The 20,013-nt window shown below is 41.9% G+C and overlaps 1 protein-coding gene across 2 annotated transcripts in view; it reads right to left on the reverse strand.

Moving 5' to 3' along the window:
* Window positions 1–20,013, reverse strand: part of ARHGAP42 (Rho GTPase activating protein 42) — a 196,435-nt gene that overhangs the window by 31,878 nt on the left and 144,544 nt on the right. For both annotated transcript variants that reach the window (XM_068145259.1, XM_068145268.1), the window contains exons 7-13: window positions 19,540–19,644; window positions 14,928–15,057; window positions 7,624–7,724; window positions 4,385–4,494; window positions 3,311–3,389; window positions 2,432–2,471; window positions 1,469–1,531 (exon numbers count right to left, since the gene is read on the reverse strand). In XM_068145259.1, the coding sequence (XP_068001360.1) occupies window positions 1,469–1,531; window positions 2,432–2,471; window positions 3,311–3,389; window positions 4,385–4,494; window positions 7,624–7,724; window positions 14,928–15,057; window positions 19,540–19,644 (628 nt within the window). The remainder of the gene's footprint in view (window positions 1–1,468; window positions 1,532–2,431; window positions 2,472–3,310; window positions 3,390–4,384; window positions 4,495–7,623; window positions 7,725–14,927; window positions 15,058–19,539; window positions 19,645–20,013) is intronic.

Consider the following 20,013-nt stretch of genomic DNA (forward strand, 5'->3'; position numbering starts at 1 on the left):
GTTGGGAAAACAAGTACAATGGAAATGATCAAAGCAGGGTTACTTCAATATACTCTGACGAGTCCTTGGTTTTCCCTGGAATGGGTTGTCCAGGGAGGTGGTCGAGGCCCCGTCCCTGGGGGTGTTTAAGAGCAGGTTGGATGAGGCTCTGGCCAGGCTGATCTAGTGTGGGGTGTCTCTGCCCATGGCAGGGGGGTTGGAACTAGATGATCCTTGTGGTCCCTTCCAACCCTGAATGAAACTATGAAACTATGACACCATCTAAATGTATGTATGGAAAATAGTCCATTCTTGAGTACTGCTCTACCCTACTGTGTTATCTTCTAGGCTATTAACAACTACATTGCACTGAATCCACACCACACTATACACTAATGATAATTCTACATTTACAAAATCCTTTTGCAAGGAAATGGCTTGTATCACAAACAAGGAGTTAGATAGGAAGAGTGAAAAAAAATAAGACCCCAAAGCAGTCTTACAACACATTGGATGTAAACAACTTTCCCTCAGCCGGACTTCAGTGGATTACTGTGCATCTCTGTTTGCTTAGACCACAGAGAGACCTCACAGCTTTTGGAGTAGAAGAGGACTGCATGCTGACAGTTCAGTCCATGGACAAGAAAAGGCTACCTCCTTTTAAGGAGTAGACTCGAGGTGAGGAGGAAGCTCTTCACCGAGCGAGTCATTCGTCATTGGAACGGGCTGCCCAGGGAGGTGGTTGAGTCATCGTCCCTGGAGGGGTTCAAGAGGAGATTGGACGTGGCACTTGGTGCCATGGTCTAGTCATGGGGTCTGTGTTGATAGGTTGGACTTGATGATCCTCGAGGTCCTTTCCAACCTAAGTTATACTGTGATACTGTGATAATACAGCTACACCTCTTCTTTTGGAAAGGAGTAATTAAAGACTTGCAGTGAGTTGCAAGGTAACACTTCATCAGGAGAATGAGTACTGGTTTCTTTTTGTACATTCCTACTTTAAAACTAGGTTTCTAAAGTTTTAAGAAATTGGATGAACCATGTACAAAATGGGTGAATAAAATGACATGAGTCATGCTCTGCAAAAAAAAGATATTTCAGCAGAGTATTCATGGCACTTGTTGATCTTCAGGTTTCACATCAAAAACCAAAGTTGGGAGCTGAGGCTCCCTACAGTGTAACTATGAGAAAGCACAATTTGGTGCACACAAAGTGAAGATTAAGGATGAGTGTAACTGTGCGTTATGCTGTCTAGACAACATGAAATTACCAAAAAATGTTTAAAAGACCTCCTCAGGATTTATATTACGGCTATAGGAACTTGTAGACACAGCATTAACTGTAAAGCACACAGACAAAATATCAAAAGTACAAACCAAATGATGGATGCACTCCAGGGCAGTGGAAAACTGAGTAGAATTAATCAAAGCAATATTTGAGAAGAAATGCTCATCATAAACCAGTATAGAACCTGTGATTTCATACACACCTCTTGTTTCTACAGCATGAATACATTTCCTCACAAAGTTGAAGCCTGCTTCATTTAAGAACACTATAGAAAGAAGAATAAAAGGAAATTATTTTCTAACTTACCAACACACAAAATCTGTTTAGCTACATTCACATTAGTAAAAACAGGACTGATACACATTTATCTATGAGATAATCTATGAGATTATTTACCTATGAGATTATTGCTGTCTACAACTACCTGAAGGGTGGTTATAGCCAGGAGGGGGTTGGTCTCTTCTCCCAGGCAACCAGCACCAGAATGAGAGAGGACAGTCTCAAGCTGCACCAGGGGATTTTTAGGCTGGATGTTAGGAAGAAGTTTATCCCAGAAAGAGTGATTGGCCATTGGAATGTGCTGCCCAGGGAGGTGGTGGAGTCACAATCACTGGAGGTGTTTAAGAAGTGACTGGATGAGGCACTTAGATTGTGTTGGGTGATAGGTTGGACTTGATGATCTCAAAGGTCATTTACAACCTGTTCTATTCTATTCTATTCTATTCTATTCTATTCTATTCTATTCTATTCTATTCTATTCTATTCTATTCTATTCTATTCTATTCTATTCTATTCTATTCATCTTAAGAGTCCTTTGCAGTGTAAATAATGCTATGATTCTATATCAACACACTAGCATGTATTTACATTTAGGCATACAGACCACTGAGAGAAATCTTTCACAGATTTGTTAAACATATTGTGTCTGTGTTGTCAATCAACTTTTCTTCCCAATTTATGTTTGATAGTGATACAGCAGTTGAAGACTTTCCCACAATTTACATAGTTTAGGAGGTGTAACCCAATCATGTAATTCCACAGTTATTTCATAGCAAAAGAAAGACCATATTAAATAATTAATATCTAACATATTAACATCTATCCAGAAACTGACATGACAGAAATTTAGAAGTATTTATTAACTCTACATATAGAGCAAGCTTACTTTCCTCCTTCTTGCTAATAATGGCTGGCAGTGTGTAGATCTGTAAAACAACAACAAAAAAAAGGCAGTAAGTCAATGTTTGTGCTTCAAATTCTTTATTGTGTGGTTTGTTGGTAGTTGTAATGAGTGTATTACTTTGCTGTTAGGGGAAAGCCAGCCTTGCCTTTCACTCTCTCCTAATATTTACCCCCACAGCAGTCACCCAGGTAGACAGTCCTGTGCTAAAACAAGTAGCCAAAATGTGTTAGAAGTCAGCTTTTGCAGATTCCAACCAGGCTAAATTTCAATACAGACACTGATCTAACTTCTGTACTATTTCAGTCAAGCAAGCAGCTTGTAAAAACACTCATCTACCTCATAAAAACTATGAGCAAATTTTCCCCCTTGGATACAGGTCTGGCATCACCTTCATTCCCTGACTGTTTTAAGAGTAGATTAACAGTGGGAAGAAATCTCAGACAAGCCTGCCTCTTAGTAGCTTTCAACACACTTTTATGGTCTCTGCTGTGCCATTCAAGATGATGCTAATCGCTTACTCCAGGGTGCTGCCCAGGGCATAAAATATATCACTTCACAAATGTTACCTTAGCTATGAATTCTATTAGACAATGTGCTATCCTAGTACTTAATCATTAAATATCTTAACATGAAATAGTAATCTACAAATAAAGGCTTAAATTCACCAACAGTTCTGCTTTTCTACCTTGTACCTGTCTTCACTGTACACTTGTGACAGTGCCTCACAAAGAACAGACCTAGATTTGCCTGTCCTGTAACAGAGCATTTGAAATGCATACTAGCTTCTCTTTTTTTATTAAGCAAATAAATGTATGGGACACAAAACTGTAAAAAGAAAGTGAAAAAAAAATATATCCTTACTGGTTCTTTTCCATCCATAGCTTCAAGCCAAAGTTTTCTGTTGGATTCTGAAAATGCTTGCAGTGTGATAATTCCAGGTCTGTCAAAAGCATACACATACACTGAGGTTACCAATTTCATTTTCTACAACAGTATTCAAAGTCAGAATGCAAATGCATATTGACATGAAGAGAATATTCAAGAGCCAGAAGTTACTGAAAGTTCATAGCTTCTGAGACAACACAACAGATTGGAGCTAAATTTAAAAACAGGTCTGTGTTTTGAAAGTTTGGGACTGCAACATCTCATTTTAGGTGCCTACAACCCTCTAATAGGTATTAGGCACCACTATATTGCAAGATAGTTACAGAGGTGCAAATGGCATTCCACATAACCCATATTTCACTGGGGACATACTTAGGGTGGAAAATCCTCAGTATTCCAGTACTGTGTTTATATTTTATGAACTTCCTCACATTCTTAGTCATTACTGACATCAGTACAAACATTCACTGCTTCCTTGGTGAATACCAAACCTACTGGAAAAGCAAACTTTCCATCAGCCTCCCACCAGGGAAGTGGTTGAGGTCCCGTCCCTGGAGGTGTTTAAGACGAGGCTGGATGAGGCTCTGGCCAGCCTGATCTAGTAAGGGGTGTCCCCACCCATGGCAGGGGGGTTGGAAAAGAGCTATCAAATACTGGAATGGTCTGCCTAGGGCAGTGGTGGAGTCAGCATCCAGGGGAGTGTTCAAGTGTGCGTGGACCTGATGCTTAGGGACATGGCTTATTGCTGACCCTTCAGTACTGAGTTGAAGGTTGGACTGGATGATCTTTGAGGTCTCTGCCAACCAGGTATATTCTGTGATAATATCCAGAAACACAAATGTGTTAAGGCAACACAAATGTGACATAGTTAATTTTGTTAGAAAGCCAAGTTTGAACAAATTACTAAGTTTTGAAAGCCTAGTCTGTCTATGTACAAGGGAACTGAAAAATACATGTTCCTATTAGAGAAGTAATTATTATACATTATTGCCAGGTACTGTTACTTCAGATTATTTTAGATTTGTTAATACAGTGAAAAAAAATTCAAACCTCTCAAATACTTCGATGTCGAAACAGAAACGCTTGTCAATGGAATCTGTCTTTCTCCTGATGCAAGATTTCAGCTTGAATATTTCTGGTGAGCTTGTGACAAGACCATTCTAAAGAAAACAAGACAAGCCAAAATTAACATAGGCAGTATGCTGATTTAGCTTGGCTTTACATCTTAAATTTAACCATATGAACAGTCCAAAGAATAGGTTGGACATGATCTTGAAGGTCTCTTCCAACCTGGTCTGGTCTATTCTATTCTATTCTATTCTATTCTATTCTATTCTATTCTATTCTATTCTATTCTAATATGCCTTAAGATATGGATTAAAATAGTTTAGGAACATATACAATAATTTCTCTGTATATAAAGGCAGATGACAGTTGAGAGCTTTCTGTCACTTATTTGTTATTTAATCATTGTATTTCAGAAGACTCCCAAAACAAAACACTTTACAAACATCTGCATATATAACTTTATTATAAGATGATTAGATTGGGAAAGCTAAAGCCCTGATAGAATTAGAATTAGAATTAGAATTAGAATTAGAATTAGAACAGGATAGGATAGGAATGATAGGATAGGATAGGATAGGATAGGATAGGATAGGATAGGATAGGATAGGATAGGATAGGATAGAATAGAATAGAATAGAATAGAATAGAATAGAATAGAATAGAATAGAATAAAATCTGGCCTGGGACATCAAGGGCAACAAGAAAAGATTCCATACATACATCATTGATAAAAGGAAGACTTGGGAAAATGTGAGCCCTCTCCAGAAGGAAATGGGAGAGCTCACTATCCAGGATATGGAAATGTTGAGATACTCAATGTCTTTTTTGTCTCGGTCTTCACTGGCAAGTGTTCCTGCTACACAATCCAAATCAGGGTAAGTGAAGGCAGGGGCAAGAAGAATGAAGAACTGCCCACTGTAGGAGAAGATCAGATTTGAGATCATCTAAGGAACCTGAACGTGCATGAGTTCATGGGACCTAATGAGATACATCTGTGGGTCCTCAGGGACCTGATGGGTGAAGTGTTAGTGGCAGCCTGGTGAAGTTCCCACTGACTGGTAAAGGGGGGACATAGCCCCCATTTTTAAAGTGAAAAAAAGAAGACCTGGGGAGCTACAGGACAGTCAGTTTCACATCTGTGCCTGGCAAGATCATCAGAGCAGATCCTCCTGGAAACTGTACTGAGGACCATGGAAACATGGTGAGTGGTGACAGTCAGCATGGTTCCACTAAAGGCAAATTGTGCTTAACAGACTTAGTGGCCTTCTACGATGGAGTTACAGCACTGATGAATAAGGGAAGAGCAACTGGCATCATCTACCTGGACTTGTGCAAAGCATTTGACCCTGTCCCACATGAAATCCTTGTCTTTAAACTGGAGAGACAGAATTGGACCACTTGGTGGACGAGGAATAGGATGGATGGTTGCACTCAAGAGTTAAACTCAGCTCAACAAGAGAGGGTCAACTGCACTCAATAGCTTGGTGTCATCAGCAAAGTGGTTGAGGGTACACTCTCTCATAGAATCATGCAATCACAGAATCATTTAGGTTCTAAAAGACCTTTAAGACTATTGAGTCCAATTGTAAACCTAACACTGACAAGTCTGGCACTAAACCATGTCCCTAAACCCAATGTCTGCACATCTTTTAAATACCTTCTGGGATGGTGACTCAACCCCCTCCCTAGGCACACAGTTACAGTGCTTGACAACCCTTTCAGAGCAGAAATTTTTCCTAACATCCAACCTAAAATTTCTCTGGGGTAACTTGAAGCCAACTCTTCTCATCCTATAGGGAACTACAGGCCAGTCTGTATCCCCTTAATCCATGGGAAGGTGATAAAATGAATAATCCTGGAAAGCATTTCCAAACATATGGAGGACAGCAAGGTAGCTGGAGGTAGTCAGTGTGGATTTGATGAGAGGGGAATCATGAAGGATCAGCTTGATAGTCTTTTACAATGTGATGAATGGATCAGTAGTTGATGGAAGAACAAAAAATATTGTTTATCTCAACTTTAGTCAGACTTTTGACACTATATCCTATTACATCTGGATGTTTCCTACTACATCCTCATAGCCAAACTGGTGAAATACAGGATAGATAAATAGATGTTGAGGTAGACTGGTAAATTGGCTGAACTGCTGAGATCACATCAGAAGACCAGCTTCTGCCAGTGCCTAGTGTTATGCCCAAGGGGTCAATACCGGGGCAAGCACTGCTTAGAATGGATAGGAATACAGCTATGCACCAGCAAAGACTGATGCTGATAGGATGGCCAGCAGCTTGGCAAGAAAGAACCTGCAAGTTTTTATGGGCAATGAGCTGAGCATGAGTCAGCAATGTGCACTTGCAGCAAAGGCCAGTGACATCTTTGGCTGCATCAGGCAGAGCACTAGCAGCACATAGAGCAGAGTATCTAGTCATGAGGTCTGTGGTGACAGGTTGGACTCGATGATCCTCGAGGTCTTTTCCTACCTTAGCAATACTGTGATACTGTGATCACCCTTTAGTCAGCACTGGCAAGACACTTCTGGAGTCCTGTGTCCAGTACTGGGCTCCTCATGACAAGAGACAGTGATACACTAGAAGGACTATCAAAGTGATTAAGGACATGTAGTATCTGTCACATGAGAAGAGATTGAGAGAGCTCAGACTGTTCCGCCTGGGGAAGGGAGAATCATGTCTATAAATACCTGATAGGAAGGAATAAAGAAGACTGAGCCAGATTTTTCTCAGTGTTGCCAATGCACACAAACTGAAATACAGGTAATTCCATTTGAACTTAAGGCCAAGATTTCTTAGGGTAGTCAAATAACAAACAAGTTGCCCACAGAGGTTGTGGGGTCTCTGTCCTTGGAAATACCTAAAATCTGACTGGACACAGGCCTCGCTAACCTGCTTGAGGTGACTCTGCATTGAGGTTAAACTAGAGGATCTTCAGAGCTCCTTTTCAAATCTCATCCACTCTATGACTGTGTTCAAATGTGATTGATTTCCTATGTATTTGAAGCCACCACATTAGAGAAGTTATTTAATGTGTGGTACAGTCACAATTTAAAAGAAATACTTTTATTTAAACATGCTGTTAAAGACACGCACTGCTTCATGCATGCAAACAGCATTATGCTTTCTTCCCCCTGCTTTAAAGTTCCTGAATGCTTCATATAAAAGATGGAACACACAGGGCATGGATGCATTCCCATATGTGCAACTCACCACTTTTCCACCAGATTTTGTTTCAGCTATACTCATTGTGAACGTTTTTGTTCCTTTATCGTAACTGCAGTAGTGTTTGATCCATGTAAATCCAAGAGGTCCTAGATTAAAGAAAGGAGAAAAAAATAATTATTTGGGCATTTTTACCGTTATTTCAGTTGGAGTGAGATGAAGTAGAAAAATGAGACATAACAGCATCCACATCACAGTATCACTAAGGTTGGAAGAGACCTCAAAGATCATCAGGTCCAACCTGTCACCACAGACCCCCTGACTAGACCATGGCACCAAGTGCCATGTCCAATCCCCTCTTGAACACCTCCAGGGACAGCGACTCCACCACCTCCCGGGGCAGCACATTCCAATGACAAATGACTCTCTCTGTGAACAACTTTCTGCTCACCTCAAGCCTAAACTTCCTCTGGCGCAGCTTGAGACTGTGTCCCCTTGTTCTGGTGCTGGTTGCTAGAGAGAAGAGACCAACCCCTTCCTGGCTACAACCACCTTTCAGGTAGTTGTAGAGGACAATGAGGTCTCCCCTGAGCCTCCTCTTCTCCAGGCTAAACAACCCCAGCTCCCTCAGCCTCTCCTCATAGGCCTGTGCTCAAGGCCTCTCCCCAGCCTTGTTACCCTTCTCTGGACACATTCAGGTGTTTTGATGTCCTTCTTAAACTGAGGGGCCCAGAACTGGACACAGGACTCAAGGTGCGGCCTAACCAAAGCAGAGTACAGGGGCAGAATGACCTCCCTGCTCCTGCTGGCCACACAATTCCTAATGCAGACCAGGATGCTACTGGCCCTCTTGGCCACCTGGGTACACTGCTGGCTCATGTTGAGGCAGCTGTCAATCAGCACATGCAGCCTACAAAATAATAAACTCCCCTTACTTTTAATTTTGAACATGTTCAGCTATAATTTTCAAACACCAGATTCAAACACCAAATTCCACCAGATTGCTTTCCTTTGGCCACTGGATGGCTAACAGCATTTTACTACCATCAACAGATTGGAGACAGGCAAGATCCTGAGGGGTTTTCTGCCCAGGAAATACAGTTGAAGACTTTATCAACCCAAGAGAAGCACAAGGATTCAGTATTACATCCTTTCTTGGAGGGAAACTCTGAAGTCTGGTATTAGATCCCCAAAATCAGATGAAGTCATGAAGTCAGAGTGCATTTCCCTTTACTTTCAGAGTTCTTGTCAAATGTAACAATTGCTTTTGGTAGTATCATAGGAAGGCTATTTTTCTGTTACCTTAAGGGAGTGGGTAAAACGACATTGGCTCCAAGATAGATTTGCCATGGTTTAATTGATTAGATAGTGTTGGATGATAGGTTGGACTCGATGATCTCAAAGGTCTTTTCCAACCTGGTTAATTCTATTATTCTATTCTATTCCATTCCATTCCATTCCATTCCATTCCATTCCATTCCATTCCATCCTATTCTATTCTATTGTATTCTATTCTGATGTAGTTGAACACTGGCAGGTGATTTCATTACATATGAAGAAAGGAAGGAAAGGAATGGTGCACCCTAAAACAATAGTGGTTTAGAGATGACAGATAAAATGCTGGGTGGTGGAAATGGTGCCTTCAGCAAGAAACATTGGCCTTTTATGCACTGCAAGCAGTCCTGCTGGGAAGAGGTGACTGTACCAGTAGCACACAACTACTGAGACCACAAACTGACCATTGCACATACTCAGAATGCTAAAGCACCATGTACCAAGGGATTCATTCAGTTAAGTCAAGTGGATGTATGTCTTATCCTGGAGAGGTCACACTACACTACTTAAATCTACTGCAAAGTATAGGATCTCTGATGTAGAAGATGTATCAATCCTGAATTATCCAGAGATTTGCTCAGGCATTGCTGTTAACCTTTAGTGAATCTAAACACAAAACCCTCTTGAGCTTAAGCTCAATGGTATTTTAAACTTCATCTGCTAACCTATCTTAGATACAGGTATTTATGATGTGTTCTTTGCTGTGAGTAAATCCTCCCACCACGTCTGTAATTCTCTCCACATCCTAGAAGTACACCTAAGATCTGCTACAATTTTATGGAAGTAAAAAGAAAAGAGTTTACCATAGCACAAGAGAAGATAAGCTCCTGGACTCTTACAGATACATCTGGAGGGGTGGTGCACTGCAGAGGACAATATAATTCAGTTTTTTGCAGTGTGACTGCTCCCTCCTGGGCCAGAACCTTACAGCTGTAACTGGTTCATAAACAGTGCTGGCAACATTCACAATGACTAGGGAACACATAGTCAATAGGTAACTTGGAAAAAGCTTCTTGTTTTTTTTCAGGATAGAAAATTTAGTATTGAGGATGGGGTATTCTGTGCAAGCTTGTCTCAGTGGCAGACCACAACCTTCGACAAAGCCTTCGACACTGTCCCGCACCACATCCTGGTCTCCAAACAGGTGACACATGGGTTTGATGGGTGGACCACTAGATGGATAAGGAACTGGCTTGATGGCCGCACCCAAAGAGTGGCTGTCCATGGCTCCATGTCCCAGTGGAGGCCAGGGACAAGCGGAGTCCCTCAGGGATCAGTCCTGGGACCTGTCTTGTTCAACATCTTTGTGGGTGACATGGACAGTGGCATTGAGTGCACCCTCAGCAAGTTTGCTGATGACACCAAGCTGTGTGGTGCAGCAGACACGCTGGAGGGAAGGGAGGCCATCCAGAGGGACCTTGACAGGCTGGAGAGCTGGGCACAAGCCAACCTCATGAAGGTCAATAAGAGCAAGTGCAGGGTCCTGCATCTGGGTTGAGGCAATCCCAGGCACAAATCCAGGCTGGGCAGTGACTGGCTGGAAAGCAGCCCTGAGGAGAGAGACTTGGAGGTGCTGGTGGACAAAAAGCTCAACATGAGCTCTCAGTGTGCACTTGCAGCCCGCAAAGCCAATCAGATCCTGGGCTGCATCAGGAGAAGTGTGGCCAGCAGGGCAAGGGAGGTGATCCTCCCCCTCTACTCAGCTCTGGTGAGACCCCACCTGGAGTACTGTGTCCAGTTCTGGAGCCCCTATTACAAGAGGGATGTGGAGGTGCTGGAAGGTGTCCAGAGAAGGGCCACAAGGATGATCAGAGGGCTGGAGCACCTCTCCTATGAGGACAGACTGAAGGAGTTGGGGCTGTTCAGTCTGCAGAAGAGAAGGCTCCGAGGTGACCTAATTGTGGCCTTCCAGTATCTGAAGGGGGCCTACAGGAAGGCTGGGGAAGGACTTCTCAGGATCTCAGGTAGTGATAGGACTAGGGGGAATGGAATGAAGCTGGAGGTGGGGAGATTCAGGCTAGATGTGAGGAGGAGGTTCTTCAGCATGAGAGTGGTGAAGCTCTGGAATGGGTTGTCCGGGGAGGTGGTCGAGGCCCCGTCCCTGGGGGTGTTTAAGAGCAGGCTGGCTGAGGCTCTGGCCAGCCTGATCTAGTGTGGGGTGTCCCTGCCCATGGCAGGGGGCTTGGAACTAGATGATCCTTGTGGTCCCTTCCAACCCTGAATGAAACTATGAAACTATGAAACCCTATTCATTTTACCAGCACTGACACAGCTTCTGGGTACTCAGCTGCTGAGAGCAAACAAAATGTCTGTGTGAAGATGTACCCAGAAGAAAAAAATATTTCTTTCCTCTTGGCACTTAAACATGGACCATCTCTTGCAGAGCCATCACAAACATTGATGCCAGACCCAATAAATATTAATGTATAATGCAGTATTGTAACTACTGTGCAAATTTAGAACAGGAAAGGACTAGATGAAACTTCACATGTGATTTTCCAATTCACTTCAGTGTGAATCACTCATGGGAAAAATCTGATACTGATTTCTTCAAACAAAAAGATCTTAGTTTTTTCAAAAAATGTTATTTAAGGGTTTCTTGTTTTTTTTAAAGTAAATATAAATAAGAGGGATCTTGACAGGCTGGATAGATTGGCAGAGTCCAACATGATGGCATTCAACAAGTCCAAGTGCCAGGTGCTGCACTTTGGTCACAACGACCCCATGCAGTGCTACAGGCTGGGGTCAGAGTGGCTGCAGCCAGGCAGAAAGGGACCTGGGGGTACTGGTTGACAGCTGGCTGAACATGAGCCAGCAGTGTGCCCAGGTGGCCAAGAAGGCCAATGGCATCCTGGCCTGCATCAGAAATAGGGTGGCCAGCAGGAGCAGGGAAGTCATTGTGCCCCTGTACTCAGCACTGGTTAGGCCACACCTTGAGTCCTGTGTCCAGTTCTGGGCCCCTCAATTTAAGAAGGACATTGAGACACTTGAATGTGTCCAGAGAGGGGCAATAAGGCTGGGGAGAGGCCTCAAACACAAGCCCTATGAGGAAAGGCTGAGGGAGCTGGGATTGTTTAGCCTGGAGAAGAGGAGGCTCAGGGGTGACCTTATTGCTGTCTACAACTACCTGAAGGGAGGTTGTAGCCAGGAGGGGGTTGGTCTCTTCTCCCAGGCAATCAGCACCAGAACAGGAGGACACAGTCTCAAGATGCAGCAGAGGAAGTTTAGGCTCGAGGTGAGGAGAAAGCTCTTCACAGAGAGTTGTCAGCCGTTGGAATGGGCTGCTCAGAGTGGAGTCACCATCCATGGAGGTGTTCAAGAGGGGACTGGATGTGGCACTTAGTGCCATGATTTAGTAGTCATGAGGTCTTGAGTGACAGGCTGGACTTGATGATCTTTGAGGTCTTCTCCAACCTTATTGACTGTATGATTCTAAGTAGTTAAACAGTTAAGTCATAACTGAAGATATTAAAACCTCGCCTAGCAATTTTGGTATTGATACAATTGCTTGGCCTTACAAATGTAGCCTTCCACAAAGGTGGTAGATATATGAGAGATTTCATTAGTCATGTAACTCAGATGTCTGGTAATTGAGAAATGTAGCTGTGGAAATTTACACAGTCTATTATACCCATGTGGAGAGAGAAAGTTCTCTCATCGCCTTTGTTTGCAGGTAAGTGACATGTTAAGTGGTTACTTGCCCTGAAGTTAGCTGTTCCATTCCTATAATTGAAGTTATTTTCACCTACCAAACTAAATCTATGATTATTCTGAATCAATTTTTCCTCTGATGGTGCTTCATGAACTCTTTTAGCATATGTAAGAAGGATGAGCAGTCTTAAAGCCATTTTAGATGAGTTTAGAAGTCACCTTTTTTGCATTAAAAACCTGCAGTCAGTCACCTACATTGCCATTTGAAGTCTGTTACTGGCACCTGTCCCTCTAAATGAAAACAATTTATTGTTTACTGCCATTTAAAAAACCAATTAAATATTTACCCCCATGCATATCAGCAATAAATATATGCAGGATTTACTCTCAGGAAGAGCAGGTGTTTAACACAGTTGCCCATAATTTGACAAAGGCCCATGGGATGATGGATGGAGGAAAGTAAACCTGCATGACAAGGAAATACACAACTAGTACCTTCCCCACTGACACAGAAATTGCAGACCCTGTTACTCTTACCTCAGAATAAACTAATGAACAAATTTCTTTTCAGTAAGTGGATGTCAAGTTGACCTCTCGCTATTTAATGAAGCACAGCATGTGTCCAATTCTTCACTCCTTTTCTCCCTCCCCCATTAGCAGGGCTTGGTGTAATTTCCACTTAACACAGGTTTCTTTTATCATTGTTACTCAATTAAAACATAGAGGACCTTCTTAAAACCTTCAGTGCTACTGAGGGGAAAAAGTGGCTGAGGTTAACTATGGAAAGTATTGAATTCTCTTTCTTTTAACTCACATATGGAATAAAGATAAATTTCATAATGCTATCTGGAAAATCACTTTATTACTCCACAGAGTCCTTTCAGCTGTCACCTAAAATGGATGGCCAAGGGCTTGGGTCCAGCCAACATAGATTTAGGAGGGGCAGGTCCTGCCTCCTTCTATGATCTATGATCCTTCTATGATCAGGTGACCTGCCTGGTGGACGTGGGGAGGCCTGTGGATGTGGCCTACCTGGACTTCAGCAAGGCCTTTGACACTGTCCCCCACAGCAAGCTGCTGTCTAAGCTATCAGCTTGTGGCTTGGACTGCAAGCCTCTGTGCTGTGTTAGGAAGTGGCTGGAGTGCCGAGCCCAGAGAGTGGTGGTGAATGGTGCCACAGCCAGCTGGTGGCCAGTTACCAGTGGTGCCCCCCAGGGATCAGTACTGGGCCCCATCCTCTTTAACATCTTCACTGATGATCTGGATGAGGGGATTGAGTCAGTCATCAGCAGATTTGCAGATGACATCAAGTTAGGAGCAGATGTTGGTCAGTTAGAGGGTAGAAGGGCTCTGCAAAGGCACATTGACCGATTGGACAGATAGGCAGAATCCAATGGGTCATCACTTCATTCTCATGTCTCATGAAGTGAACAAAACACAGGTATAGGTTTGCAGCTATTTTCAAGCTGATGGACTATATCTTGATGATACAGAGGGGAGGTTTAGGCTGGATGTTAGGAAGAGGTTCTTCATAGAAAGAGTGATTGGCCACTGGAATGGGATGCCCAGGGAGGTGGTGGAGTCACCATCACTGGAGGTGTTTAGGAAGAGACTGGATGGGGTGCTTGGTGGCCATGGTTTAGTTGATAAGATAGTGTTGGATGATAGGTTGGACGCGATGATCTCAAAGGTCTTGTCCAACCTGGTCTATTCTATTCTATTCTATTCTATTCTATTCTATTCTATTCTATTCTATTCTATTCTATTCTATTCTATTCTATTCTATTCTATTCTATTCTATTCTATTCTATTCTATTCTATTCCTTCTAATGCTCCCCCCCCCCCAATATATGCATGTTCATTTACTCTTAAGATGGCTGGGTCAGTAGAGATTGATGATACATGGTGAAAGTTGCTCCTTCTGGGTCAGCTATGGGCTCTGTTCAGGCAAATAAAGTACAGGAGACAACAGTGTTTGGCAGGTAGAGGCAAAGCAGAATACTAGGAACTTGCAGCTTCTGCAGCAAGGTGTAGGGCACCCAGCCAGAGCAGAGATTGCTACCAGTTAGCCATTGGGATGGCCAATAGCAGTGACCTAGCCACAAGGACCCTAGGGTAGGATTTAAGTTGCTTACAAGTGTTTTGATCACCATTCCATCTGACCACAGCTATTCTGAGTGTTTTTTAAAAAATCAAACAATTATGCTTCTTGTGACCCTCTCAATTGGAAAAGCAACCACATCAGAAGTCTGCAGACATCCGAACAAGCTGCTTGTGTTGTCCTGAGAGCTAAACCATTTCCTCCTTGTTGTATTTGTTGCTGTGTCTTTCAAATCAGATTAAAATTCAAATCAACTTTTACTCACGTTTCTCCTGCACATAGAGGTAGCCTTCCATTGTCCATTGACTTGGTGGTCTGTAGTCCTGGTTGGCTGATTTCATTCTTTGCATGAGTCTTTCCACTTCCTGTCTTGTGCTTTCAAAGTTATTCCGGGTCTAATTCCCAGAGAAGGAAACAAAGGCAAAAATCACTTATCTCATGGAAGTATTGAAAACAACAATGAAGAATTTGGGTGCTTGGTTGCATGGTTTAGTTGATTAGGTGGTGTTGGATGATAGGTTGGACATGATGATCTTGAAGGTCTCTTCCAACCTCGTCTGGTCTGGTCTGGTCTGGTCTGGTCTGGTCTGGTCTATTCTATTCTATTCTATGCTATCCTATCCTATCCTATCCTATCCTATCCTATCCTATCCTATCCTATCCTATCCTATCCTATCCTATCCTATCCTATCCTATCCTATCCTATTCTAACTAATAGCTAATAATGCCAAGAAGACTGTATCAGACATGAACAGAAACAGTTGACAAAGACATAAAAGGAAAAGCAAAGCAATAAAGAACAATATTCTTCCTTGCTCTTGAAGACTAGGAATAACATAGTATGAAGTATTCAACTTAAAATGAAAAGTGTAAAGGAAACACAGTTGAGAGTAGTAACATTCCTCTTCCTGCAGATCACTAACCTCAGAAAGGAGGATATCCCATATCTTTTGGTATGCTTGCACACAGATATAGGCCTTCACTCTGTGCACTCTAGACTACACAGACAGAAACCAGGCTAAATTAAAAGTTGCTGATAGCACAGCCCCAAAGCTGAAGTAGTAAGTTCCACTGAACCACATGAAGTACAGTGCAGAAAACACCAGTCTGGGTTAATGCACAGATAATGTTTCCAGACAGCTGTGGTCTGTCCACACGTGGAAGAGATAAATGCACTGTGCATCCGTATCTGCAGTAATACAACAGCTGCTGATCCTCAGAACAGTCAAGTTACAGGCACTGTCATGAACATGTTTTTGGTAGGCCTATGCAAACACCACAGTTAAGTATGACATAAATATGTTAGGTAAGAAACAGGTCACAAGTGGCAGAACTGTGCCAAAAGCACAGAAGTACTGCCTGCCTTAAATACTCTTGTGTGCAGCCAGGCACAAGTGCTTTGCCATGAGGGCAATGAAGCACTAGAAGAGGTTGCCCAGGGAGGTAGTTGAGGCCTCATCTCTGGAGATACTCAAAATGAGGCTCAACAGGCCCTGGGCAACCTGATCTAGTTGAGGATGCCCCTGCTTACTGCAGACGAGGTTGGACTAGCTGACTTTGGAAGTCCCTTCCAACCCAACCCATTCTATAATTCTGTGATTCTATGATCCTGCTAAGCAAATAATTCAGTAAATATGTGGATTATTAATATTTGCTAATATTTATGTTCATGTAAATGGACATTTTTTCTTACTGAATTCAGCGGGACCAAGGTTCATCCCCCCCCCCCCATATCTAGCACATTAAAGGAAAATTATTATAAGGTGTCAGAGGTTTGGAGGTTTGATAGGTTACTACTAATACACCAGATGTTGAGCATTTTGTTTCTATAGGTAATAGAAAAGCATAAAGAATTTTGCAATGTTTCTGTAGAGTCATCTTCTGGACTCTAGCCCTGACAAGTCAGAAAGATGTTCTCAGGACTTTATACACTGTGGAATAGTTTTCCCTTTTTGTGGGCCATTCATGGAGTTACCTGGGAGTATAATACATACTGAAACTTTTACATGAAGATCAATGTTATCATTAGAGAGGGAGGTAAAATTTTTCTCTGAATTTTTCAGCATCAGCTCTGAGCAGAGGTAATTTTGAGACCCTCAAGAGGGACATGCCATGGAAGGGAGGAATATCCTCAGTCTGAGAGCTCTGTTTGTCTATCAAATTTATTAACTATTAATTTAAGCAGCCAGGACTTTGAAACAGGTTATAGAAAGCAAAGCCCAATGGACATAAAAAGTGTACCACTAGCCAGCTGAAACTGCACAAGTGACATCAAGTCTTGTTAGGACATTGTGATCTGCTAAAAGATGTCACTTTGCCTCTACTGTGCTACTCTTATGGCTGTTACTGCTCCTGATCTAACCTGTAGGACCATTTTAATAACAGAAACAGCACTTCAGATCCACTATTCTCTGAGACTTCATCACACAATGCAATGAAGAAAAGTACTTTTAACAGCTGCAACAGACAAACTTCACATAGTTTTCCCCAAACACTGTTCTCAATTTCTTTCCCTACATAAATCATCTCGTTCTGCTCTGAGACTGCATGATGCTCTGAGTGAGAACTCAGTAGACAGCCCAGCTGTAGAAGGAAACTCTGTATCTACATCTGGAGCCAGAATGCAAACTTATGTCTAACAGCAGTGAATGATGTACTGTATTGCACTATATCTGCATGTTCATATTGCCCTGATGTACAAATACAATAAAAGATATCATAAGACATTGTTCCTTCTGCCTATCTTTACATCACACTCCACCCCTCTAGTCTATTTAAAACTTTCAGTTGTACTTTATGTAATATTAAAGACGAAATTAGCTATTTATTAATTAACATTGACATAAAGAAGTAAGAATTCTGTTTCTACAGATGTGTGAATAAATCTCTGGACTGAAGCACATTTTTCACCCTTTCACTGAACTGCTCTGTGCAACAACACTGACCCCTTGTGCCTTTATCTGAAAGAGTCTTAGTAGCAAATACAGTATTTGTTAGGACAAGGGGTTGAGATGCTCTAAGGACAGAGAATATTTGCATTTCAATCCAAAAGGAAAAGAATGGAATGGAATGGAATGGAATGGAATGGAATGGAATGGAATGGAATGGAATGGAATGGAATGGAGAATAGAATAGAATAGAATAGAATAGAATAGAATAGAATAGAATAGAATAGAATAGAATAGAATAGAATAGAATAGAAAGTAGAATAGAATAGACCAGACCAGATTGGAAAAGACCTGTGAGATCATCAAGTCCAACCTATCATCCAACACTATCTAATCAACTAAACCAAGTGCCTAGGAGGTTTTTGTCTTATTTCCCAAAATAAAGTTTTAAATGCTGGGATTTATACCTGCACATGAACAACAGACATAAAAAGGGAAGGGGCTACGAGGCTGCTGTCCAAGTTTAATTGCAGCAAACCCCAAATGTGTGCCGTACTCCTACGAATAAAGATCTACGTTGACAGTGCTAAGGCATTATTGTCTTCCAACTCCGAGCCAGAATATGCCTCTCCAACAGCAAGATGCTACAGGGAAAATATCAATGTTTCATTTTCCAGTAACTCACATGGAATAGCAGTTGAGCACAGTAAAGTGCTCTTGCACTCCTAGACCTGTTTAACATTCCCCAAGTTCAGTGGCCGAGGCACATCCACAGTAAGCTGATGCTGGAGCTTTTAAGCTGTTGCAGGTTCTTTGACATTGGTGGAGCTACAAATATTTCTGTTGTGTGAGCATCTTTTCTTGAAAGAGTCAAATGGGAAAAGAATGGGGACACCCCAAAGCAAATGATGGAACTCCTTCACTTTCAAAAAAATGTCCTGCTCTGGCAGAGGGGTTGGACTAGATGATCTTTCAAGGCCCCTTTCAACCCCTAACATTCTGTGATGCTGTGTGTTGTTTACTTTGTTAATACTTGCTGTGAAAAACATAGGGCTGGCCCAATATTTAACAGGCTGAACTTCACTTTTTTCTGTTAGAGACAAATGCTCATGGTTCTAAAGAAAATTTGGTGTAAATGCATTTTGTATTTACTTACCTGTCTGTCTTTGGAAGTGTAATGTCTGAGTTACCATAATGAAATAAAAGTGCAGTTGTATGTAGCAGTTATGAGTGGAAACATATGTTGATCAAATGCATTCTTTTTTCTTGTATGGCTCTTAACACCAAATTCAGACCAATCTACAGCGAAAGATCTATCAACTCAGCTGAGAGTAACTACATAAATGACAGATCCTTTCTTCCAGTGGAACTTAACACTCCTAAGAGCTGCACACTGCAGAGGAAGGCCTCAGCAGTTCTTTGATGCTCCAGTGAATAGCTAAAGAATGGCTTCCCAGGTATGCTTTATAATACAGTGGGAAGTCAGACAGCAGGGCAAGCTTTTTGTGGCAATCTGTGATTGTAAAGAAGCAAATTTAGAATAAACCTTTATTTATTTAGAATAAACCAAACCAGGTTGGAAGAGACCTTCAAGATCATCGCGTCCAACCCATTGCATCATTCTATACCAGTTGGGGCATTTTTGGGACATCCAGAAGACAGGCCCTACTCTCAAGAAAACATTTGCACATGCTTACACCTATTTAGACCACTGTGCTTTCTAGGAAAAACTCCTGTTCTGCTTTTCTGGTTCTTGATCCTGAAATTTGGACCTGGAAATCACAAACTCACTATCAGAAGTTATTTGCTGACAGAAATCTTTATTAACCTTACCAAAAATAACCAAATTATCCTATTGATATAGTAATTTGCTTTCATCTTACTAAAACATTGCAATACTTAAGAGTTCCAACAAAGTGCCAAGAGTCTACTTTAACATCTTTAAATACAATAAGCAAACAAAGTGGTGTAAATACAAATGATTCTTACATTCTGCAAATTGAACTGCAGTTGCTGCTTGTATGGTGCAAACTCCTGAGCCAGTTCATATCCTTCGTGGTAAAATGTAAATAAACCTTGAAGAAAGGCCAAGAGCTGAAAAGGTAAAATGGAGAAGCATTATGTATTTTCAACATGCATCCTTAAACACTATGTAAGACAAAGATAATAGAACACACGCTAACTCGTAAGAAAGTATTGCCTGAGACAGTGAAAAAGTAGTTCTTAGCAACTGCTGCTGTGTTGGGTTTGTGTTTAAGTGAGGTTTTGGTAGCAGAGGAGGGGCATTCTGGTGTGACTCCTTGTCAGAAGCTTCAAGAAGTTCCCCCCATGTCCAAGTCAAATCCACATCCAGCTGAGGCAGAGCCAATCTGCACCACTGCAACAACATACTTAGAGGGGAAAAACTGCTAGGCAAAGGGAGAGGTAGGGGAAGGTGTGCTTAAGGAGGAGTTGTATTTCATA

Source organism: Melanerpes formicivorus, unplaced genomic scaffold (genome assembly GCF_026170545.1).
Source record: "Melanerpes formicivorus ecotype bairdi unplaced genomic scaffold, bMelFor1.0.p_v2 SCAF_1, whole genome shotgun sequence".
Classification (NCBI taxonomy): Eukaryota; Metazoa; Chordata; class Aves; order Piciformes; family Picidae; genus Melanerpes; species Melanerpes formicivorus.